Source organism: Callorhinus ursinus, unplaced genomic scaffold (genome assembly GCF_003265705.2).
Source record: "Callorhinus ursinus isolate GAN/ISIS: 27379988/994484 unplaced genomic scaffold, GSC_fseal_2.0 scaffold47, whole genome shotgun sequence".
In the NCBI taxonomy this organism is placed as follows: Eukaryota; Metazoa; Chordata; class Mammalia; order Carnivora; family Otariidae; genus Callorhinus; species Callorhinus ursinus.
The window spans coordinates 5,363,721-5,390,464 of NW_027397109.1; the positions used below are offsets into that span (position 1 = coordinate 5,363,721).

The 26,744-nt window shown below is 34.8% G+C and overlaps 1 protein-coding gene and 1 pseudogene across 11 annotated transcripts in view; both read left to right on the top strand.

The window, feature by feature from the left end:
- MEF2A (myocyte enhancer factor 2A) overlaps window positions 1-26,744 on the top strand; it is a 173,009-nt gene that overhangs the window by 94,315 nt on the left and 51,950 nt on the right. For all 11 annotated transcript variants that reach the window (XM_073882495.1, XM_073882496.1, XM_073882491.1 and 8 more), the window contains one exon: window positions 11,649-11,852. In XM_073882495.1, the coding sequence (XP_073738596.1) occupies window positions 11,679-11,852 (174 nt within the window). In that variant the 5' untranslated portion in view covers window positions 11,649-11,678. The remainder of the gene's footprint in view (window positions 1-11,648; window positions 11,853-26,744) is intronic.
- On the top strand, window positions 24,767-26,308 carry LOC112839898 (small ribosomal subunit protein eS19-like; annotated as a pseudogene).

Below are 26,744 nucleotides of genomic sequence, written 5' to 3' on the forward strand. Positions count from 1 at the left end.
CTGTTATGATTTATTTAATGTCATTGTCATCTGGGAACCTATACTATGTGATTTCTATTCTTATAACTTTGTTAAGGTTTTTATGGCCCAGAATGTGGTCTTAGTGAATATTCCATGTGAACTTGACAGTAATGTGTATTCTTCTGTTGTTGGATGAAGTTGGTGTCAATTACATTCAATTGCTTGATGATGCTGTTGAGTTCAGTTACGCCCTTACTGATTTTCTGCCTGTTGGAACCAGTATCCAGCATTTCTGATAGAAATGTAGTAAATAAAATGTAGTATAATTTAATAGTTTTCACTAAATTTAGGCAAGATGTCTGTTTTCTTCCTTTTGGTAACATCAAATGCATTTAATAGCTACACATCTTAATGTTGAAGTCTCCTCCTATAATAGTAAATTTCTCTGTATTTCCTTGGAGTTTTAACAGTTTGCCTCATATATTATGATGCTTTGTTGTTAGGTTCATATGCTTTAAGGATTGTTATGTCTTCTTGAGGACTGACTCCTTTATCATTGTGTAGTGCCCTTCTTTATTTGTGATAATTTTCCTTAGTCTGAAGTTTGCTCTGCTGGAAATTAATGTAGCTATATTAGTTTTGATTGGTGCTAGCAAAGTATATCTTTCTCTGCTTTTAATCTTTTATGTGTCTTTTATTGAAAGTGGGTTTTTTTGTAGACAGCTTAGTATAATTGAGTACTGTTTTTGATACATTGACAATCTGTTTTATAATTGGTGTATTTAGACCATTGACTTTTACAGTGATTGGTGATATAGTTAGATTGATAACTACCATATTTGTATTCTGTTAGTTGCCCTAATTCTTTATTCCTCTTTTTGTTTATAGTCTTTTTCTGCTTCCTGTGGTTTCAGTTGAGCATTTTATATGCTTCCATTTTCTCTTCTTTCTTAGCAAATCAGTTGTCAGCATTTTAAAAAAAGTGTTTTAGAATTTCCATCTTTCTAGTTACGTTACCCACATATTCTTGCATGTTGTCTGCTTTTTCCATTAGACCCCCTTAGCTTGTTAATTAGAGTTATTTTGTATTGCTGGTAGAAGGAAGGAAAGGAAGGAAGGAAATAATCTAGTGCAGGAAGAAATGAAATAGAGACTAAAAAAAGACAATAGGAAAGATTAATGAAACCAGGAGCTGGTTCTTTGAAAAGATCAACAAAATTGATAACCATTTAGCCAGACTCCTCAAGAAAAAAAGAGAAGACTCAGATAAATGAAATCAGAAATGAAGGAAGAGAAATAACAACTGACACCTCAAAAATACAAAAGATTTATGAAAGATGATATGCCAACAAGTTCAACAACCTAGAAGAAATGATTAAATTTCTAGAAACATATAAACATATAACCTACCAAGCTGGAACAGGAAAAAAAAAAATTGAACAGAACGATTACTAGCAATAAAATTAAATCAAAAACTGCCAACAAATAAAAATACAGGATCAGATGGCTTCACAGGTGAATTCTATGAAACATTTAAAGAAGAGTTAATACTTAACTGTTTTCAGAGTATTTTAAAAAATAGAAGAGGAAGGAAGGCTTCCAAATTCATGCTATGAAGCCGACATTACCCTGATAACCAAAACCAAATAAAGACACTACAAAAAAAGAAAAATAACGGGCTAATATCTCTGAATAAACACAGATGCAGAAATCCTCAACAGGATACTAGCAGACGGAATCCAACAATACATTAAAAAATAAAATCTTTTACCGTGATCAACTGGGATTTATTCCAGGGATGCAAGAGTGGTTTGGATGGGTCATTATTCAGAAATCAATTAATGTGATATATCACGTTAACAAGAGAAGGGTAAAAACTATATGATTATTTCAATAGATGCAGAAAAAGCATTTGACAAAGTACAACATCCATTCATGATAAAAACTCTCATCAGACTAGGTTTAGGGGGATCATACCTCAACATAATAAAAGCAGTATGTGAAAAACTCATACCTAACCTCATACTCAATGGTGAAAAACTGACAAATTTTTTCTTCTAAGACCAGAAATAAGATAGGGATGTCCATTCTCACTTTTATTCAAAAAGGTATCTAAATTGGTAAGGAAGAAGTAAAGTTGTCACTATTTGCAGATGACATGGTATATTATATGTAGAAAACCCTAAAGACTCCACTAAAAAACTACTAGAACTGATAAAAAAATTCAGTCAAGTCATAGGGTACAAAATTAATATACAGAAATCTGTTGTATTTGTATACACAAAAATGAAGTAGCAGAAAGATAAATTAAGAATACAGCCCCACTTAAAATTACACCAAAAATAATAAAATACCTAGAAATAAACTCAACCAAGGAGGTGAAAGACTTACACTTTGAAAACCATAAAACACTGATGAAAGAAATTAAAAATGACCCAAACAAATGTAAAGATATTTCATGTTCATGGATTGGAAGAACAAAAATTGTTCAAATGTCCATACTACCAAAAGCAGTCTGGAGATTTAATGCAATCCCCTTCAAAACACCAACAACATTTTTCACAGACCAGAACAAATAATCTTGTAATTTGTATGGACCCACAGAAGACTCCAGATAGCCAAAGCAATCTTGAGAAAGAACAACAAAGCTGGAGATATCCCAGTCCCAGATTTCAAGATACGCTGCAAAGCTGTAGTAATAAAAAACAGTGTGCTGTTGGCACTAAAATAGACATATAGATCAATGGAATAGAATAGATTGCCCAGAAAGAAACCCATGCCTATATGATCAATCTGCAATAAAAGAGGCAAGAATATACAATGGAGAGAAGACAGTCTCTTAACAGATGGTGCTGGGAAAACTGGAGAGCTACATGCAAAAGGATGAAACTGGGCCATTGTCTGAAAGCATACACAAAATTAAACTCAAAATGGATTAAAGATCTAAATGTGAGACTCAAAACCATAAAATTCCTAAAAGAAAACATAGGCAATAATTTCTTTGAAATCAATTATAGAAACAATTTTCTAGATGTCTCCTAAGGCAAGGGAAACAAAAGTAAAAATAAGCTATTGGGACTGCGTCAAAATAAAAAGCTTTTGCATAGCAAAGGAAACTCCCATCAACAAAACAACAAGGCAATCCACTGAATGGGAGAAGATATTTGCAAATGATATATCCAACAGGGGGTTCATATGCAAAATATATAAAGAACTTACACAAATCAGTACTAAAAAAACAAGCAATCTGATTAAAAAATGAGTCAGAGGACCTGAATAGACATTTTTCCAAAGAAGACTTACAGATGGCCAATGGACCCATGAACAACATCACTAGTCATCAGGATAATGCAAATCAAAACCAGAATGAGAGATCACCACCTTAATAACCTGTCAGAATGGTTAGAATCAAAAAGACAAGAAATAAAAAGTGTTAGAATGTGGAGAAAAAGGAACCTCGTGCACTGTTGGTGGGAATGCAGATTGATGCAGCCACTATGGAAAACAGTGTGGAGGCTTCTCAAAAAATTAAAAATGAACTACCTTATGATCCAGGAATCACACTACTGGGTATTTACCCAAGGAAAACAAAATCACTAATTCACAAAAGTTTATATATCCCTATGTTTATTGCAGCATTATTTTATAATAACCAAGATAAGGGAACAACTCAAGTGTCCATTGACTGATGAGTGGATAAAGAAGATATTGTATATATATATATGCAATAGGATATTACTCAGCCAAAAAAAGAATGTAATCGTTCCATTTTACAACAGTATGGATGGACCTAGAGGGTAAAATGCTAAGTGAAATAAGGCAGACAGAGAAACAAAAACCATACGATTTCACTCATATGCGGAATTTAAGAAACAAAACAAATGAAAAAAGAGGCAGACAAAAAAAGGCTTAAATACAGAGAACAAACTGATGGTTGTCAGAAGGAAGGTGGAGGTGGGTGGGAGGATATGTGAAATAGATAAAGGGGATTAAGAGTATACTTATATTGATGAACATTGAGTGATGTTTAGAATTGTTGAATTCAAGAAAATTCAACAATAAAGATATGCCCAAATATATATCATACGAAAATCTTTGCAGGCACTTGGGATCTTAAATATAGATGGTCTTTTAGAGATGGTACAATCCAACCTTGTTAAATTCAGAGAATTATATGAGTCCCAGATATGATAACAAAATCCAAAAAACTATTAGGGTAAAACAGATATTTCTCAATTTATAGAGGTAATGAGTTTTTTTAGGTTAGGCTTTTAGTCCTGGGTTTTTTTTTTTTTTTTTTTGTGATTGTAGAGCGGGGGTAAAATGACAATTTAAAATTTGCCTAAATTATTTTTCCTAAAACTGAAATAGTTGTACTTTAAGGATTATTTAAATTTGACAATAGTTAAAATTAAATATCTAATGTGTTTCATGTAATTTATAAACCCATTTCATGATATATTCAAAGTGCTGAATGGAAAGAGTCTACAGCCAAGAATACTCTATCCAGCAAGACTATCATTCAGGATATCATTTTAACTTTAGGTGGGAAGAGTTTCCCAGACAAAAACAAAAGGAGTTCATGACCACAAAACCAGCCCTGCAGGAAATATTAAAGGGGATTCTAAGGCAAAAGAGAGACCAAAAGGGACAAAGACAAGAAAGGATCAGAGAAAATCTCCAGAAATGACATAACATGTATTCAAAACAAAGATTCAAATTTATGGGAGGAGTTCTTTGTAATCACGGTAATGGGAGCTGCATAAATCCTGATTCCCTCAACATAATTTCCAAAAAAATCAATACAGAAAAGCATGAAGAACAAATAAAATTATACGAAACCTACAAGCTTGGCACAACTAGAAGGCAAACATGTCCACATTCATTTTAACTTTAGGAAAATATTACCAAGTTACAATGTGCTATTTTCTTAAACTTCTGCAAGTCTTTGACATGAGCAAGCATACTTCAGGAAAAACTATGTGGAAGGGAGAAAAGACTTTGTGACTGTCTAAAGTTGATTTGAAATCATTACTAAAAAAGGGAAGTCTACCCTAATAAGTACAAAAATTCTGAAAAATACTACTTGTAGATCAAACAGACCAAAGGTAAAGGACTTAAAATTTATGTGATATTCAGGGAAGTAGTCTTGGGAAGGTAACTGTTTGGAGGAAAGGAGGATATAAAGGAAGGCAGAGGTAATCTTTGGAAAGTGCTTATTGAATGGAAAAGAAAGGAAGAGATACAGAAATCCTTCAAGATAAAAAAAATACAAAAAATATATTCAATGATACAAAACTCCTCTCCCTACTGCTGATACCTTAAAAAAAGACTTCCATTAAAGAGACCATACTGAACTCCACCCTCCCACTGCCAGTTCTTTCCATTGTAATTCAGTGAGGCCAGTAATCTTCACCTATGCAAACTACTATAAAGAAGAAAGCAAAATGATAATTAATAGCTGTTCAGGAGATGAAGTTGTTGCCCCCAAACAATGAAAAAATGGAAAAAACCTGATAAATGATAACTCCAAGCTGAAACAGTTCTCCATAAATAAGTGTTTAGAAATGTGACAGATTAAAAAAAATCATCATTCAGAATTTGGAAATACTAAGAATAGAATTGGCTTTTTTCAAAGGTATAACGATGAAACAAAGTGATTAAACTCCAGAAAGAAAAAAAAAATAACATATCAAAACAAAGACTAAATTACACAGTGACCACAGAAGACTAGATTCAAATGAAACCTTAAGATTACTGAAGGAAAGCAGGAAAACAACTAAGTGGAAATGAGATGTTTGTTCAGGGGGTTATAGAGAAGGTAAGTTTGAAAAGGGAGGTAGGTTAGAGAGGTCCAGCTTACATATAATTGCAGTTCCCTGGAACATCTCACTGTGCCCGAAGTTCAGAGAATGTTGGGAACATGTCAGATGGACACAGGAGCCAACATAGTGGGTCTCTCACTGGTAAAATCAAAGACAATTTAAACATCAAAAGAAATAGAGATATTAATTGATTATAATGATAGAATAAGATAACCTGTGAGTTGATACTGACATGAATGAGTAAATGCATACATGGAGGAAAAGCAAACTGTGTTACAATAAAATGCAAATAAGAGTAAATGTAGGTATTATGTATTACAAAATTAGAAAACCCCCATTTGACAACCACCTAGTAATTTTTTAGTCAAGAATCAAGAATGGATGTTACAATCAGTTTGTTAAAGTTTGAAATAGGATATTTACATAGAAATTTTCACAAGATACTTATTAATTACAAGAGGGAAAATAGTAACTTTGCAGGGGAAAAAAATTTGACAGACACTACCTTAACCAAGTTAACAATACCAGTTACAGGACAAATAGATGTCATGTGGATTTTCATGTGATATATTGTGGACAGAACATCACTTCTAAGTTGTTCCTGCCAAAAATGTAGTCGAAACCTAATCAGAAAGAAACATTAGACAAAGTCAAATTGAGAGACATATGACAATATAAATGGCCTGTATTCTGCACAAGTACCAAGGTCCTGAAAAACAAAAACTGAGGAAATGGTTCAGATTAAAGAGGATGCCTTTGGCGATGTTTCTAGGAAGAAGTTGCTGTGGCTGAAGTCGAAGAGTTTGCTGCCTGTGTTCTCCTCTAGGATTTTGATGGACTCCTGTCTCACCTTTAGGTCATTCAACCATTTTGAGTCTATTTTTGTGTGTGGTGTAAGGAAATGGTCCAGTTTCATTCTTCTTCATGTGGCTGTCCAATTTTTCCAACACCATTTGTTGAAGAGAGTGTCTTTTTTCCATTGGACATTCTTTCCTGCTTTGTCAAAGATTAGTTGACTGTAGAATTGAGGGTCCATTTCTGGGTTCTCTATTCTGTTCCATTGAACTATGTGTCTGTTTTTGTGCCAGTACCATACTGTCTTGATGATGACAGCTTTGTAATAGAGCGTGAAGTCTGGAATTGGGATGCCACCAGCTTTGCTTTTCTTTTTCAACATTCCTCTGGCTATTCAGGGTCTTATCTGGTTCCATACAAATTTTAGGATTATTTGTTCCATTTCTTTGAAAAAAGTTGATGGTATTTTGATAGGTATTGCATTAAATGTGTAGCATTGACATCTTCACAATATTTGTTCTTCCAATCCATGAGCATGGAACATTTTTTCATTTCTTTGTGTCTTTCTCAATTTCGTTCATGAGTATTTTATAGTTTTCTGAGTACAGATTCTTTGCCTCTTTGGTTAGATTTATTCCTAGGTATCTTATGGTTTTGGGTGCGATTGTAATAGGGACCGACTCCTTAATTTCTCTTCACCACTCCAGCAACCCTCAGTTTGTTTCCTGAGATTAAGAATTCCTCATATCCGTGAGATCATATATATGTCTTTCTCTGATTGACTTATTTCGCTTAGCATAATACCCTCTAGTTCCATCCACATCGTTGCAAATGGCAAGATTTCGGGTTTTTTTTTTTATGGCTGCGTAATATTCCATTGTATATATACACCACATCTTCTTTATCCATTTGTCTGTTGATGGACGTCTTGGCTCTTTCCATAGTTTGCCTATTGTGGACATTGCTGCTATAAACATTGGGGTGCATGTGCCCCTTCGGATCACTACATTTGTATCTTTGGGGTAAATACCCAGTAGTGCAATTGCTGGGTTTGTAGGGTAGCTCTATTTTCAAGTTTTTGAGGAACCTGCATACTGTTTTCCAGAGTGGCTGCACCAGCTTGCATTCCCACCAACAGTGTAGGAGGGTTCCCCTTTCTCCGCATCCCCACCAACATCTGTCGTTTCCTGACTTGTTAATTTTAGCCATTCTGACTGGTGTGAGGTGGTATCTCATTGAGGTTTTGATTTGGATTTCCCTGATGCCGAGTGATGTGGAGCACTTTTTCATGTGTCTGATGGCCATTTGGATGTCTTCTTTGGAAAAATGTCTGTTCATGTCTTCTGCCCGTTTCTTGATTGGATTATTTGTTCTTTGGGTGTTGAGTTTGATAAGTTCTTTATAGATTTGGGATACTAGCCCTTTATCTGATATGTCATTTGCAAATATCTTCTCCCATTCTTTCGGTTTTCTTTTGGTTTTGTTGACTGTTTCCTTTGCTGTGCAAAAGCTTTTTATCCTAATGAAGTCCCAATAGTTCATTTTTGCCCTTGCTTCCCTCGCCATATGCAAACAATGAATCATGGAACACTACATCAAAAACTAATGATGTATGGTGATTAACATAACATAATAAAATAAAATTAAAAAAAAAAGATGCAGTTTTCAGAAAGTAACATCTAATTCTGGATTGGATCCTGTACTAGGGGGGAAAAAAAGGAAATTAGTGGGATAATTGAGAAATTTGAATAATGTTTGTAGATTAGATGATAGTACTATATACTTGTGTTCTGATTTTGATAATTTTGTTTGTCCTTGTTTTTAAGAAAATATTTAGGGGCAAAGGGACCTTGTAACCTCTTCCTTAGTCCAAAGGATTCAGAAAAAAAAATTGTGTGTGTGTTTTATTTAGGGAAGACAAACATGGTAAATGTTAACAGGTGGGGAGTTTGGTTGAAGATATATCAAAAATGTGTTTTTTGAAAATTTTCTGTAAATTTGAAGTTATTGCAAAATACGGGGATGACAAAACAGTTTATAAGAATGTAAAGTTAATTTTATATTATTAATCTCCTATAAGTTGCTAGCAGTAAACCAGAGTGTTTAAGTGCTATAGATAAAATGAGAAAGATTTCATTTATGGAAGTTGAAAGTGAAATATTAATATTCTAGTTTCAATGTAATCTCTTTGGTGTCATCATTGAAATATAAGTGTGTTCTTGTACACATTTTTCTAGTTACTGAAAAAGCTCTTTTAGACCTATGGTAAATTGGAGGAATAGAGAGGGTATTTTTATAAATTGAGTCCCTTCCTCCACTAACTCCTTCCTTCATCTTGAATGCCTTCTTATTGATAACTTAGAAGAAATATTTTTGAATAAGTATTTTTGGAAAGGACAGCAGGGACTGGCATACTCTTTTTACTGATAGTGAACTATCTTTTTTTTTTAAGATTTTATTTATTTGAGAGAGAGAGAGAGAGAGGGAGAGAGAGAGAGCATGAGCAGGGGGAAGGGGGAAAGGGAGAGGCAAACTCCTGGCTGAGCAGGGAGCCTGATGTGGGGCTCAATCCCGTGACCCTGGGATCATGACCTAAGCCAAAGGCTGATGCTTAACTGAGTGAGACATCCAGGCATCCCTAGTTTTTGTTTTAAAGAATTTTCTCCAGTCATGCTTAATGGATATTCTGAAGCAGCATTACTTTCTCAATTTTAATACTGTCTTGTTCATAGCTCACTTAATTTGAAAGCCTTTGACTAGAGTAAGAATTATTCTTGGAAGAAATGCTTTGTTGATTGTCATTTTCTTCCTCTTCTTAGTACTAGAAGTAATGGAAAAACATTTCTGACTTAACCTTTGCTAAATTCAGAATTTTAAGTGCAGAAAGTACATCTAAGTGCATCTCAAGACATAAATGATTTCAAAAATTTCGTACATTTATCAATAGTAATAATAAAACTATTATTAAATAGTTTTAATAATGGCATTCTTATATTCATTATATTCTTAAAATGGCATGATACAACGCCAGGATTCTGAGAAACAGTATTGTAATCAGTAATAGAAGTTTAAAACTTTTTAATGACAAATATTATGTAAACAAAGTTAACATGTAAGTGGGGAATTTGAGAAAGTATTTGTAAAACATAGTTAACATATCTGTCTAAGGAGCTTTTACTTAGATAAGTAAAAAAATCACAGAACATGAAAATGGTCAAAAGATGGGAAGTTATAGAGAAACCAAATCCCAAATGACAACAAATATAAGAAAAAGATATCTAACCACTACTAGTTAGGAAGTATATATTAAAGAAATGAGATTTTTATTTTACATCTATCATACTAGCAAAACAGTTGTAACATTTATATGAAAAAGTACCTTAGTATACCATTTGACTTAGAGGCATATCCACAAGGTGTGGGTGAATGAGTAAAATAAAATAAAGAGTATTGATAGAGTCCCTATTTTGTCAAATGCTGCCAAATCCATTATGTATGTATACATGTATATGTGAATATGGTTATATGATCTTGCGCAAAAGTGTGGAAATGAAAAATACTAAGTTGAAAACACTGATAAAGGGGTTTATGTTGGTGCAGGTAGGGAGGCAACCATAAAACACTATTTCCATATATATGCATTTATATAAAATTATCTATTTGTGTATTTATATTGTGAGGATATTTTAAAAGATTAAATAATGATAAGAGATTTATTTTCACAAGGTGAGGAAAGGAACCAGTAGGCACATGTAGTGTGAAGAGTGTTCCACAAGGAGGGAAAATAACAAAGTTCCTAAAGAAGAAAGTAGCTGGTGGTTAAGGAAGACACACACATGCACATATAAGTACACACACAAACACAGCAGTGAGGCTTAATGGATGTAAAGGAGAGTGAAGGGAAATAACTTCAGACAGAGTTTGAGGCCATATAATTTATTTTGTTTACTTAATGAGTTGGGATATTACTTTCAGTGCAGTAAAAAGCTCTAAACTTCTACTTAAACAATTTGATTTATGTTTCAAAAATATCACTTGGTTATCCAAAGGATACAAGCATAGTCATTTGAAGGGGCACATGCACTTCAATGAGTGAAGAAAGGACATGAGAATAGACAGTAACGAAGTGGTGAGGTAAATGGATTGGAGGACTGGATAAAGGTTAAAAAATTTCTGGAGAGATAATACAAAATAGGAGAGCTGGATAGGCAAAATGGAATACATGAAATTGAGATTTTGGAGGTGATGTGATTATTGGTGATGGCAGAGTTAAAGGTGTGACAGTAGGAGTAGGTGTTTGACATGTGGTGGAAGTGGATCATTTGGAGGTTGGGGGAGGTTTTTGCAATGATTTTTTTTTTTTTAACTCAGATACTGAAGTCACCAGAGATAAGAGTAAGGATAGAAAGAGAAGTACCAGCTGAGAGTTATCAGTACATGAGGGGGGTCACTTGGTGCCCATCACAAGGAGAATTATTGGGTGGTATAAATTTCATGGTGTGACCTTCAAAATACCTGGGGCTTTTGAAGGGGAAGGAAGGAAAAATAACTTGTAAGATAGAAGAGAGAGCAAAAAGGACTTACTTATCTTTCAGGTTCTTGACCATAGTGGATGTAATATTTTTAAAACAAACCAACAAAAATTGGTCTCTATTTGAAAGGACTTCAGGTGACAGGTTTCAGTTGGAAGCGAAGAAATATTCAAAGAAGAATTTGAGGACATTGGGGAATTTGTTGACCCTACACTGTTTTTAAACTGGATGATAAGGGGCCAGTGGTCAACTGTGTCCTCTGGTTCTTTGCCTTCTGCAGCAGATTGGCAGCCAGGGATAAAGGAAAACCTCCTCAGGGGAGTGCTTTATCAGGAGTTACAAGTTAAATGTAGGACTGTAGTCTTGTGGCAGATGGGGGGAGTAAGAGGCTCATGTGGAACATGAGGCTAGGAACCTTTTTCAACTTTGGAATCTGACACAGAATTAAGAGAGGACTCATCTTTAGATAGCTTATATTCAAGTACTACTAATGCTTTTACTAAAAATACACCCTTTTTTTTCTTTGATTGTCTAGGTTACTTTTACAAAGAGAAAGTTTGGATTAATGAAGAAAGCCTATGAACTTAGTGTGCTCTGTGACTGTGAAATAGCACTCATCATTTTCAACAGCTCTAACAAACTGTTTCAGTATGCCAGCACTGACATGGACAAAGTTCTTCTCAAGTATACAGAGTATAATGAACCTCATGAAAGCAGAACCAACTCGGATATTGTTGAGGTAACACATATATTCTAGTAATGCCTGAATTGAAGATATAATTAAATTTTCCATTTAATAACTTTTAAAAGTGTCAGATTGCTTCACATCCAAATTATAAATCAGTTATATATATTTATAAAATACACAAAAATATATTTTTATATACATATGTAAAATTTATTTTTTTTCTCCGAATCATTTCTTGGGATGATCTGATTATTGCTATAATAATATATACATATATATTTTTTCTCTGAATCATTTGTTAGAAGGATCTGATTATTGCTATGTAATGACCCACTTATGCTATAAACATACCCTGTTTGAGACAAAAACAACTAGACTGTTGTACTGTGTACAGCAGTATAATACATTTTACCTATGATTATTTTGTATGAGTTTTAAAGTTAACATAAGAAGCTATATCACTTGGAATAGTATGAAGTTACAGTTTTAATATGTCTTAATCATTTCATTATGTCAGTGACTACCCACAATTTTAAACACTAGTGGAAGAAAATGACATAAATAATATTTCTGTTTTGTGACTAGTACTTTAGTTGTTGGCGGGGGGAGAGATTCTCCATTTTTTTTTTTTCCCTTATCTGCTGTCCTTCAGTATTTCTAATAATTCTGCCAACCTAATTAAAGTGAAAATAAAAAGAATTTTTTGGAATTATTTCCATCTTACTCAGAAATAGTGTTTTAAAACAAAACCTTCAAAAAGGAGAATCTGTATGCTTTCCCCTTTCTCTTCTGTAAAATATTTTTATAAAAGATAATTTTCCATTCATATTTCTAAAGGCATTTTAAATTAGTTTAATACTTTTGTCTTTTTGTTTACATTTAGAGATTTTTGTATCATTTTTATTCAAAAGAGGGAACTTTTCCCCCACTACTTCAAAAGTTATATACTTTGGTTTAGTGTTTGTAATATTAGAAAACTATTTCAGTAAATTAGGGATTCCTTGGTGAAAATACTAAAACCATGTGAAACGATGCAGAACTAACTACAAAGGAAGAAATGAAGTCCTAATGTATTTGAGTAATTTGAGTAATTAAAATTAAGATAAAGATTCTTTAACTATTTTATTGTGTAGGAATCTAATTTACCTGCCTCCACTGATTAAATGCATTTAAAATTTCCCCTATACCTATTACTCTACTGCAACCATTCCTTTTTGGACAGTAATTGATTTAGTTTGTTCCTGCAAAAAAAAAAAAAAAAAATCTACGTATAATTAAAAAAACACTTATGTTACTTTTTAGTAGTTAATCAGTTGTTTGCAGTGAGAAGTAAAAGCATCTTATAATTACAGCTATAACTCATCTCTGTTGCTTGTTCCCCACAGTTTTATTTAAATGGTTCATTGCTATGAACAGCCCCTGAAATGTGTATGAAGCTTTTGATTTTGCTTTTGTTGATCACTTCAGTTAAACAACATGGTTACATCTTAGCCAAACCCCTTAATGCAGTTATGATTATATCAGTTTTAAGTTACTTTATATTATTTAGCATTTGTGGCATATCTTATCACTTATGTGCAATACAAATTAGACTCTTTCCCTATTATACCATAATGCATTTTGAATCGTGATTTTATAAATTATGGGATCATTATTTGGGTAATCTTTATCAGAACCTTCATAACTGGATTCCCTTGTAATGGAGAAGGATCCCTGGTGGGTTTAATTCAAAATGACATCTTATTTTAAAAATCTCTGTATCTTATCAAACGCTCCACTGCCTAAGTCAAAGAAATAGAGTTGACTTTAATAATGCCAACAAATAGATATTCAAGCTAGTTTCGTTGTAGAAGGCAGCCACCTCCTTAACCCTAACTACTCTGCTCTTTCATTGCAGCAGTTGTTGTTCTTGGCCCCTGGAAGTTGAGGGTGCTTCGCACAGCCTAAAGCTTACTTCCTTAGAGAATATGAAGAATATAGTCTGATTTAATCCTCACAGAATTTCCAAACTACCTCAGTCTTCATCTCTGTTGTGGTCAGCAATCAAAGTGTAAGAGAGTAAATCCCAAACATGTTTTAGCAGTCTCCTATATTACAGTTTACTTCAGTGTGAAGGAAAACTTTTGCAGGTCAATTATCAATTGGGATTTTGATGTTTTCTTTTTAATTGAATTTCTTAGATACAAGTGAACATGAATATTATCAATAGTTCTTTATGGAGTTCTGAATTATATAGATACAATTTATAGAAGACACATTGGCTTATAAGGGATCAGTTTGTTGGTAGGATAAATTATAAGGCTGAATTTACCTTGTATGTTAAGCTTCCTGAATTAATCTTCATTATAAAGCAATAGTGGTTATCCTAGATATTCTTTCTTCCACATATGAAAGTAATGCAATTGCAGCCTCACTAGTGGTGTGCACATATCCGAGTTCCTTTTATCAGTGGTGGTCATGGCTTATATGGTGCAGCTACAAAGATTGTTGTGAACCAAAGTAAGATTCTAGGACAAGAGTGATGACAAATACATATAGACCTTCCTATGGGCCAGGCGCTTCCAAGTGTTTTTACAAATATCTCATTTAAAGAATGAGAATACTATTATAAGTATTTTTTCATATAGTTTCCTTTCAAATAGTTGTAGTAATCGGAAGCATACTTTTTGTCCATTTGTTTATTTAACAGAAATATTTGAGGGGCTCCTGTGTACTATGGACTCTGCAAAGTGATGTTATTTAGCGATTTTCTAATTCAGGCCCCAAGACTCTTCTTTCTACTCATAGTTTCGTAAACCAGTGAGATACACTTGTGTTAACTGAAGATTTTATATCTGTGAACTTTTAATAAGTTGGCATAACATTCTGGATGGCTGAAAAAGCCATCTCCTGGGACTGAGTTCATCAGCAGTAAATGGAAGCATAAACAACTATAAGTGACCCATGTTAGAGTGTTTCCTAATATAATATGGTCCACAGTGAGACTAACTGAAAACTTTGAGAACAACCTTCATAAGGCCTCTAACCCGAATTCACCTATTTCCTATTGCAAGTTAGTCTTTAAGATCAGTAGGATTTTACTTTCCCCCATATTACTGAAAAGCCACACCTGCAAGGATGTGCATGTATTAGGCCTATGGAATTAGATCTAGTATGTTTTCTGGGAACACAGTGGAATAAGTATATTAAAAGTAGTTGGTATTTGAATTTTATGATGATAAGCTCACATTTTATCTGTCTTTTGATTTTAACCTCGAGTATTAGAAACCCATCTACAGAATGGTGTTCTGTCTTTGCTGTCCCTTGTTTCACATTACTTATATTTTAAAACTAGTTTCTTAAAATTTTAATTTTAACAATTATAGTTGATAAAAAATTACTTCTATATGGCTTTTTAAAAAATCAACAGCATTCACATATTTTAAATTGCATTTAGATATTTTGAAGTCTGTAGTGTCCTGTGGGACATGTATATCTCCTATATTGAGAAAGCTAAATAAATGAAAATGGAAACTTACACATTAGTAAATTAGGAGAGTGTCATTAAGATAAACTTTATAAGAGACTTCATAACTGGATTTCTTTATAATGGAGAGTATTGCTGCTGTGTTAATGGCATCTTATTTGAAAATGCTTATACACTGCTTTTTAGGAGTTTATTCCTTACAAAAGATGAATTTTACTACTTTATTTCCTATATTTCATTAGGGGACATTCTATAAAGAATGTCATCAGAGATATACATTATATCTTTCCATGTTATTAAGCATTAATGCAAAAATATGTGGCTAACTTTTTGTGTGGTAATTTAATTGAAATGTACAAAGACAATGTTATAACCCCCATATCTCTTTTCAGTAAATTAAGATTTAAAAGCTTGTGAACTGTAGTATGCAATTTTATAAGAACACTGGATTTATCTTAGAGTATAAGAAACTAGTAATGAAACTCACCAGTTGGTCACCATTATTCATATACGTGTGTATATATATACTTTGTGTTTATGATAAACAAAAGCCTAGGACCAATAGAAGGGTTCTGCATCAAAATAAAAATTATGCTAAAGCCATGAAGTGAGGATTTTAGCAGCTGTTACTCAACAAATCCCTGAGATTACTTTTGTATCCACTTTTCTCTTTCTTTTACTTTGCAGGAATATTTGAAATATTATATATTCCTGTGTATAATATTTTAAAAATAGTTATGACTTGGTGATATTGGAGAATATTCAGCAAATAGCTTATGTGGTGATTCATATCACTGTGCTGTTATTTAAGAATGTAAGAGACCGTGGCCATTTATTTCTTTAGTTGATATCTTATAAACTGTTCCCAGATAGAAGTATCTTCCTCATGACAGGAATACTATAGTACTTAAAAAAAAAATTCGTCTTGCATTATCTCGTTTGAGCTTCATATCCAAGGTAAGCTTTTTCAGAAGTGGAGATTGAGACTCCATTAAATTACTTGCCCAGAGTCATGTAGCAATTTAGTGGCAGAAGTAGGATTAGAACCTGGCTCTTTGACTTTATAACTTCCCATCGCTCCCCAGTTTATTGAATCCATTGGAGCTCCAGAACATTTCACTAGAAATGGATAAGGATTTTGTATATGTCAGTGATATATAACATGTAGCAAACTTGAATGAGTTTTCCTCAATAATTAACGGAAAATGAGTGGGGATAATTGCAATAAGAGTAATAGATGACATTTATCTAGTTGCTAACATAACCTGGTACTGTTCCAAGGGCTTTTATTTATTTTATCTGATTGAACCCTCTTATTGTCCCCATTTCACAGATGAGGAATTTGAGACACAGTGATAAATGAAGTAAGATGACAATCATTTGGATTCTAAAGGAAGAGAAAATCTGCTTTTTTTGAGTCTTAATTATTCCTGCCTACTTTCAGATTACAAAGGAATTTAGAAATGATCAATATCTTAAAAGAGAGGAAGATGGGATCAATATATGATGCATCTACCAATTAATAAATAAAAACAGCTCACAGTGAAAGTTGACCCTGGCAGGAGTACATTATTTTAAAATCCATGGCTCTCAGAGTGTGGTACCCTGACCCCGGACCAGCAGCAGCAGTGTCACCAGAGAACTTGTTAGAAATCTAAGCTCGTGGGCCCCACATCAGACCTACTGAAGCAAAAACTCCTGAGGGGAGGTCTGAGCAATATTGTATGAACTCGAATTAACTTGTCCTAAGTGCAGTGAGACTCAAAACTTTGAGTTAACATGCAGTCTCTGGGCAGTGGTCACCCAGCTTCTTAAATATTTTTATTCTCAAGAACATTCTCTGAAATAATTTTAAGCAGTGAGTAAGCACAAAGTGTAACTTTTAAGACCTTCTAAGAAGCAATCCAAAATAGCATGCCGATTTTGGTGTGAACTCCAAACTAGGGGACATTTTACTGATGGGTTACCTTTCAATTCACTACTACATGGTTATAAGTGCTCCTTTGGATGTATTTATGGGGTCTGGTGGGGATGTGTGGGCAATGGATTACAGTTCCTCAGTTGAGCAAAACAGAAAGATAAGTGACTTTTGTCTCCTGAGATCATCTAGTACTGACCTTGTAGAATCGGAGGCATGATTATGCTTCAGTTTTCTGACAGTATTATAATGTTCTCAGAGAGCCTTTTTGAGCCAGTTTTTTTTTCTTTTTTCTTCTCCCCATGTTACAGATGAGGAATGGAACAGACAGGGAGTATTTAAGAGGCTTGCCTAATGTTTTACAGGGCTGCAGTGGAGCGGCAGGGAAAGGGGAAAAATAATGAGACATCTGAAGACAAGACAAAGCTTCCCTCCACCTCCAGCCCCCTGCCCTGCTCTTTTATTCCTAACAGAGCCTGGCGCAGCAGGACGGTGATTCACAGGGTGAGGCACACAATCCTCATGGCCCTCCTCCTCTTCTCACTTGTCCTGCACCATCACCTCACACGGCAATCACCGTAGCTCTTGCGATTTCAGTTTGACTCTTTTTGTTTTTACTATGTATTTAAATATTATTATTTATCATACAATTGTTGGTTTTCATGTATGTGCTTTTTAAGGAACTGTGCATCTCTGCGTGTGATTTTTATTTTCTTGAGGTCAGATTTTTCTCCCATCAGAGATTGATGTTTTTGATATATAAATGGGAGTTCATGCAGAAAGGGATGAGATCTATCACTTTATAATACGGCTTACATTTCTCTAATGCATTTCTCGTGTTCGTCAGTGAATACCTATATATCCTTTTTATGTCCCTTTGTGTTAGGGATTGAGTGTTTTAGTAGTTACAGTCAGATAAGTTGTTCTTTTTCCTCTGGAAGTTCTTTGCTACATTAGCCAAATTTTTGGCCAGTGAGAAAAGGGGTACAGAGGATTGGGGGAGTGGTCAGAGAAAACTTCCTTTAGAGGTGACACCATCATCTTAGTCCTTTAAAGGACAGGGTTGGAGAGGGAAAGGGGTAGAAGAAAGGTGTTCTAGCTCAAAGGGGCAGTTTATGTGGAAATTAGGAAATCAGACATAATACAATTATTTTATGGAGTTAACTTCAGACAAGTATAGCTGTAGTAGTATAGTGTGAAGGGTGGAAATAGCCAAGACCTGGGAAGTAAACCAGATCCCAGAGAGGTGTCTAAGGCCCTTGACTTTCTCCTGAAGGCTTGGGTAGCTATTGAAAGAGCTGTGTCTAGGTTTTACTGACTCTCTTGCACTTCCCAAGCAATACATTGTGTTCAAATCACACTGTAATTTTTATTTTTGAAAGGGGTTTAAAAGAAGGGAGGAGGAAAAGGGTGAAAATGTTGAATATAATATATTATTTTTACATTTTTAATTGTACTGATAGTTATCATACCATGTACAGGGCATTGTGCTAGACACTGGGAATAATTGGCCTTATTTCTGCTGTTTTCCTAAAAAGATGATGTGTTGGCTGTTTTATTATCTTACTACAGAAGTTCCTTTGTTGGATACATTTCAGTATAGATTCAAGACACCTAGAATCACAAGATTTTGATGTTTCCCATCAAATAGTAATCATTCAGCATATACATACTATATTACTATTAGAGCTACAAGCTTGAAGTTATTTTTGTAGCTTGGTTTTGAGAGAAACTCTAGGGATCTAGAGTCTAAAGAAAGAGAGGTATCTTCTTAGTGTAGATTGGTCATAACCCTACTTTTAAATTTAAAATACACAATCAGTGCTTGACCTGTAAACCATTCCAAATGGTAGTATGAACTTTTTATATTTTGGAAAATAATTTATAATTTTGTAGGTTTTGTTTGGTGGGTTGATTTGTGAATCAAATCAGTTTTTGATATGTGCTTTGATACTTGTGTATACTAAGGATATTCTATGAAAAATCATATGTGTAGGCACACTGATGTGTGATTATATTTCTTTACTCAAAGAATATTTTCTATAAGTTCTCATTTTAATTGGCAGTAAAAGATCAGAAGGTATACTTTTAAGATTGTTTTTTAAATGTTAGTGATTCTTGAAACTTGGTAAATAAGCTACAAGTTTGAGTCTTAGAGAATAAACCAAAGCTTGAATTCATATTAGAATTTACCTTTTATAATTCAACACGGAATATTATTCTCTCATGCTTTGTTTTTATAGAAATTTTCTTTTCATATAACTGCTTTGTTATTTTGTGGTAATTTCTGGGCTTGAGTTGTTATTTCCAAAGTCTCTTGAAAACCTCAAAAATGTTTATATTCTGCAAAAAAGCTTAGAAATAGTAACTAGTATTGTACGGGAATTAAAAAAAATCAGCTTGCTTTTTCATGCTACCAGTGTTCATATAGGATTGTTTCATTGTATGATATAATTAAGATATTTTTAGTGCTATTTTCCATATTTGTTATAGTTAATGAATTAAGTTTTTAAAAGTTGTTACTTTGGGGTATAAAAAAATTCTATCAGTTATGTTCTGTAGGACAGCAGAAAGTAAGGGTTTTAGGTGAGGATTTAGGCATTTTGTGAAAGGTGTTAATTCTCAAATTCTATTATTTGATACTTCACTTATTGTGATCCAAAGTAAATTTCTATATTTAGTATTTATAATTAGCATTTCTTTGCTATACTAATCCGTTATTTATTGAATATTTATGGTACCTGTTTAATAGGAAAAGAGAGCAGTATTAAAGTTCTAAATCTTGTGGGTTTTAAGGATCAATTAAAATAATGTATGCATAAGCATTTTTTAAAAAGATTTTTTATTTTTAAGTTATCTCTGTACCCAGTATGGGGCTCAAACTCACAAGCTGGAGATTAAGAGTTGCATGCTTTACCGACCAACTCAGCCAGCCAGGCACCCTGTGAAGGCATTTTGAAAACTATTTTATATTAGGTTGTTTCTAATTCCAAGTAACAAAGACCTGACTGAAACTCGCCTTTAAAATAGGGGTAGGTGTTATATCACATAACAAAAAAACACAGCAGTGTGGTAGAGATTAGGCTCTGCTCTGTTGAATTGGGCTCCAGGTTTCTGCCTTTTCTCAGGCATCAGCTTTGTCCTGATGCTGGCTACTGCATGTTGACAGTGGCAGCTCCCGACCTTACATCTGCACATGGCGTCATCTGTAGCAGCACTATCCAGTAGAACTCTTCATGGTAATGGAAATGTTCTCTGTTTGTGCTGTTCAGTATGGTAGCCATTAGTCATATGTAGCTGTTGAGCACTTGAAATATAAATAGTACAATTGAGAAACTGTATTTTTAACTTTAAGTAAACACATGTGGCTAGTGGCTACCATATTGTTAAGCACCAATGTAAAGCATCAGAGATTAGTTGTGTCCTAGAGTTTTCACCAAATATTCTAAAATTAACTCTGTTATGCTGGCTTAGATAACATGCTTCCACACTCCTCCCTGCAGTGCGCTAATCATGGTGGTGAGGAGAAGATGGAAAGTGCTGATTGGCTTATTCTAGCTAGATACTCTACCTCTGAGATGTACTATAAAGCTACCTTAATCCAGAAAGTTTGTATTTGCATAGGTGGGGATAGACCTGTAGCTCAGTGGAACAGGACACAGAGCTCAGAAATAGACCCATACATTCATGGTTAATTGATGTTTGACAAAAGGGCTAAGGTAAGTCAGTAAGAAAAGGAAAGTCTTTTCAATAAATGGTGCTAGAAACACTGGATATACATATCATACAGAAAAAATAAATCTTATTACTACACATCATACACATTTCTGTGGAATAAAGAGTTTGTATAGGTGAATAATTAAGGTAAGGAACACATTGGGTGTAGTTGATAGAGTGCCTTGAATATCAGTCTGTGGTGTTTGACATTTGTCTTAACGGGCATTGGGCAGCCTTTAGAGGTGTTTAAAGTTTAGGTAGTCAAATAATTGTTACAAGAATACTAATCTGACAGCAGATTATCAGCGTTTTAAAAGAAGATTGTAACTTTTAAAAATAGACTAAAGATCTCATCTTTTAATTATGACAGGTCTTTAGTAATACTGAGATTTTATGAAGAAGAATGCTATTCCACTTAGTTTGAATGGGGAAGGGTGATTAAAGTGGAGGTTTAGACTGTGTTCTAAAGATTATGATATATTGACATGTCATGCTTTTTCTTAATTGATCTATAAAAAATTTGAGAGCATCATTTGTAGAAAAGGAAATGTTTAGAATTCAACCATGATGTGAATGTGATCAAGTATTATTTTATAAATAGTCTTTATAATATCTCCTTTAACGTAACAATTTGAAGTATTTTTACTTAAAATCATTATTATTTATTATGAAGAAGTGACCAAAATTATTGTTAAAAGGAGTTTATGTATTATAAGAAGGTTTGGAAAACCCTGATCCAGTTCTTACTTCATTTAAATGGTAAGAAAGCAGGAGCCCAAACAAAGCAAAGGACTGGTCCAGTATCTTAGAGGAGTACACAATGACAAACCAAGACTTAAATAATGTTTTCTTGAAGACCCTGGGTCTATCTCAGAAAGACTGTGGAACTTTTGAGGCCAAGTCTTTGCTAAAGAACATCGATATTCTTCCCAGTGGATTCCCAAAGATCAGCACACAGCTTAATGACCTATAAAATTGAACTAAAAGCAGTGTTGCTTACTTCAGTTTATTTGTACTCTTAAAACTTCATCAGGGGCACTTGGGTGGCTCAGTCGGTTGGGCGTCCATCTTGATTTTGAGTCAGGTCATGGTCTCAGGGTCACAGGATCGAGCCCTGTGTCGGGTGCTGTGCTCAGTGTGGAGTCTTGCTTGAGATTCTTTCACCCTTTCCCTCTGCCCTCCCCCCAGCTCACGCACGCACTCTCTCTGTGTCTCAAATAAATCTTAAAAACAAAACCAAAAACCAAAAAACAAAACAGCTTCATCAAATGTTACCCAAAGCTATTAAGGACAAAAGCATAGAGTGTGTTTAAATGGAAATAAAGCTCAAGAATGAAGGAATGAAGGGATGTGATTCTCTATACTCTATAACCCTGGAAATACTGCCTTTATTGCTGTATTGCCCCATCTTCCACATTGACTCCCAGTATATATTACTTCCAACCTTTAGAGAAGTAAACAGACTTAAAAAGAAAAACGTACAGGTGCTTCTGCTGTAATGCAGTTTATGCATTCCTGAAAAATCTCATAAACTCCAAAACCTGTGCAACTTTGTGTTCTGAGAAACACAAACTAAAAATTAATTAGTAATTAAAAAGAGCTTGCACTGCTCAGTGAGGCAACTTAGTGTGTGTAGTTAGTGGCTACCACAGTGGGTATTATAAATGCACAGAATTAATTACCTGAGTAGAAATGTTGACAACATTTAATTAGAATGGAGATAGTGGGTCTTAGGACAGTGCAGATGGCAGTGTAGCAATAAGCAATAGAAGCTGGGAGAGGTTGCCATTAAAGTGAGCATGGGAAATATTACAACCTTCGACAAGGCTGGGAATACTTCTCTGAAGCGCTTGTTTTCAGTTTTCTTTTTTCTTTCCTCTTTTTAAATGCTCCTGCTGTTAGGAGGTCTTTCTCCTCTCCTGCTAAAGGTTCTAATTCTGTTTCCACTTTTCTGGCTCCCCTTGCCTAGGAAAAATCCCCAGTGAACCAGAGTGATTTCTTGATTATACTGACACCATTCCCTATTTACCAGTTTCATAGCACCTAATTTACATTCCAAAACACAGTATAGTAGAGCAGACTGTATTGTTTAATCATAGAAAGTGTTTTTTTTTTAAAGCACATTCATCAGCTTATGTTAATCTGAGTAAGTGGCTGCTATATAAAAGAAGATTATTCAGTGGGGGGAGGTTGTATTATTTTGCTGGTTTCTTTAAGGTATAAAAGCTGTTTTCATAGATTCTGTTGGCTTTTGTTTCATATAGTTCTGTTCACTGGTAATCTTAATATACCTGGATATAGGACTCAATAGGTACGAATTCCAGTGTGATTATTCATAATCATGGTAAAGATTTCCAGCGTTTTCTGCAACCTGCATAAAGTGCTTTCACACTACCTGGTATCTTTATAAATCATTGCCCCCAGTATCTTTCACTATCATGTGAAATGGAAGGATTGGATGTTCAGTGAGGCAACATAGTGTAGCTGGTGGCTACCACAAGGGGTATTATAGACATACTTGAGATTAACTTTTAATTCACCATTTAAAATTATACAATTTTTAATATATTCAAAAGTTTGTACAACTATGAACACTAATTCCAGAACATTTTCATCAACCATTGACAGTCATTTCCCCCTTACCTCCTCATCCTGGCAAACACTAACCTTTTTTCTGTGTCTATGGATTTGCCTATTCTGGATATTTCATATAAATATTCTCTTTTGTGTCTGGCTTCTTCCATTTAGCATAATACTTTCAAGGTTCATCCATATTGTAGCATGTATCAGTATATTATTCTATGGCAAAATGATATGCCATTGTATGGATACACCACATTTTGTTTATCCATTCATCAGTTGATGGACATTGGGTTATTTCGACTTTTTGATTGTTACAAAAATGTGGCTATGAAATTTGTGTACAAGTTTTTGCATGGACATGTTTTCATTTCTCTTAGGTATCTACCTAAGGGTGGAGTTTGCCAGGTTGTGTGATAGCTCTGTGTTGAACTTTTTGAAGAACTTGACAGTGGAATTCTGTGGAAAATGTGAGATTCTTTTCCACATTTAGCTTAAAGAAAAAGCAAATACAACATCAGAAAACTTTGTGGATGTCATTAGAAAATATTTGATTAATTTTTTCCTAACAACATTTTTTTTTTTTAATTTCTGTAATGTTGGGTCAGGTTATCTGGACCAACTCTTCAGCTGAAGACAACTAAAAATACTATCTAAATTGTACAGAAACTTCTTTATAGCTTTAAAGAGCTGTTAAGGAACATGCCAGACCAAAATCTAAGAAAAGGTAAGAACCTAAGAGGTAAAGAAGTATTTAAAGTTCTGGCCTACCCTGAGTCATTTGCTCACTGGGATAAAACAGTTGAAAATTGAGCTTCAGGTTTTGATGAATCCAGAGGCAAAGAGCAACTCATTACTTGTAGGTTTCTGAGTCTAATGGATTGCTTCCCATATCAAATTAGGACCTTGGGAAGAGGAAAAAATCTTTTCCCTACTTGCAAAAGATTGCAAGGAGAGATCTATTGTACTGAACAGATGGGGGAAAGAGAAAAATAAGAAAAGTAAGAAAGAGAACCTGTCTTTGAGAGGTTGTAAAACAAGTACCAGCATTGTGTGGAATCACTCATTGTCCAAAGTCATTTAACACAGGAAGTACAGGAAAACTTTTGCCTCAGGTACCTGGAAGAGGCAAATTGATACACTTTTTGAAGAAAGGCACCTTATTCAAGGCATCAAAAAATCTCTTTCAAATAATCTTTTAAAACCAGAGAGCGTCCATCATACAAAGATGACCAACCATAAAAGAAAACAAGGCACCATAAGCAAAGTGCAGAAGAAATAGAAACCGACTTCTAAATGCTTCAGATACTCATTATTATACATAGATTATAAACAGTTTCACTCTGTTTTAATAAACAAGCTTGAAAGTATCTGCAAGAAACAGGAAATTAGAAGTGATACAGCGGAATTGAATGAAATACTTAGAGCAATGAAAAAAAAACACAATAACCAAAATAAAGAACTTAGTAAACATGCAAAGTATATTTGACATAGCTGAAGAATTTGTGAACTGAAGTTATCTGGAGGCTCAGCACATAGAGATGAAAAGGTGTAAAATACAAGAGGTTGAGGAAAGGGAAGATTGGTTGAAAATTCTAGCCTAAATTTTTCTTGGCATTCTAGGAGGGGAAGAGAGGATGAATATGAATGGGGGCAGATGCAGTATTTGAAGAGATAATGACAATTTTCCAGGATTGATTTAAGACACAGTGAAACTACAGAAAACAAAAGACAAAGAGAAAAATTTAAACAAAGGAGATAATCTTCAAAGGAGTACTGACTCTAAATAGCAGCAAATGAAAATCTATAGTCAATGAAATGATATCCTAAATGGGTTGAGAAGATGGAAGTTGGAATCCAACTTAGAATTCTGTACCCAGAGAAAATATCTTCAAGAATGAAGACAGGATGCCTGACTTAGGTGCCTGGGAAACCCCATTGCTCCCTTTCTCCTGGCTGGCAGTGTGGAGGCCACACTATGGCTGGAGTCACTGTAAAAGACATGAACTAGCAGGAGTTCATCAGAGCTCTGGCAGTCTTCCTGAAAAAGTCTGAGGAGCTGCAAGTCCCTAAATGGGTGGACACTATAGCATAAAGAGCTTGCTTGCTCCTTGTGATGAGAACTGTTTTTTTTTTTTTTTTTTTTTTTTAAGATTTTATTTGTCAGAGAGAGAGCACAAGCAGGGGGAGTGTCAGTCAGAGGGAGAAGCAGACTCCCCGCTGAGCAAGGAGCCCGATGTGGGACTCGATCCCAGGACCCCGGGATCATGACCCGAGCCGAAGGCAGATGCTTAACTGACTGAGCCACCCAGGCATTCCTGATGAGAACTGGTTCTGCACACGGGCTGCTTCCACAGCACAGCACCTGTACCTACAGGGCATTGCTGGGGTCAGCTCCATAACCAAGATCTATGGGGGATGTCAGAGAAATGGGGTCATGCCCAGCCACTTAAACAGAGGCTCCAGGAGTGTGACCCACAGATCTTCCAAGGCTCAGGGGCTGAGAACAATGGAAAAGGACCAAGTTAGGGGCTGCAAACTGACACCAGAGACAGAAAAATCTGGAATCACCAGACAGGTGTCAGCTTCCACCCAGAAGCATTAGAACAGATGCTGGGTTAATAAATTGGCTCGTTCATTTAAAAACAACAACAACAACAACCATGTATCAGTTTTGTTTTTGTTTTTTTATTATTATTATTATGCTAATCACCATACATCATTAGCTTTTGATGTAGTGTTCCATGATTCATTGTTTGCGTAAAACACCCAGTGCTCCATGGAGAACGTGCCTTCTTTAATACCCATCACCAAGCTAACCCATCCTCCCACCCCCTCTCCTCTAGAACCCTCAGTTTGTTTTTCAGAGTGCATCCGTCTCTCATTGTTCATCTCCCCCTCCGATTTCCCCCCCTTCATTCTTCCCCTCCTGCTGTCTTTTTTTTTAACATATAATGTATTATTTGTTTCAGAGGTGCAGATCTGTGATTGAACAGTCTTCCACAATTCACAGCCTCACCATAGCACATACCCTCCCCAGTGTCTATCACCCAGCCACCCCATCCCTCCCACCCCCACTGGAGCAACCCTCAGTTTGTTTCCTGAGATTAAGAATTCCTCATATCAGTGAGATCATATGATACATGTCTTTCTCTGAGTGACTTATTTCACTCAGCGTAACACCCTCCAGTTCCATCCACGTCATTGCAAATGGGAAGATCTCATTCCTTTTGATGGCTGCATAATATTCCATGGTGTATGT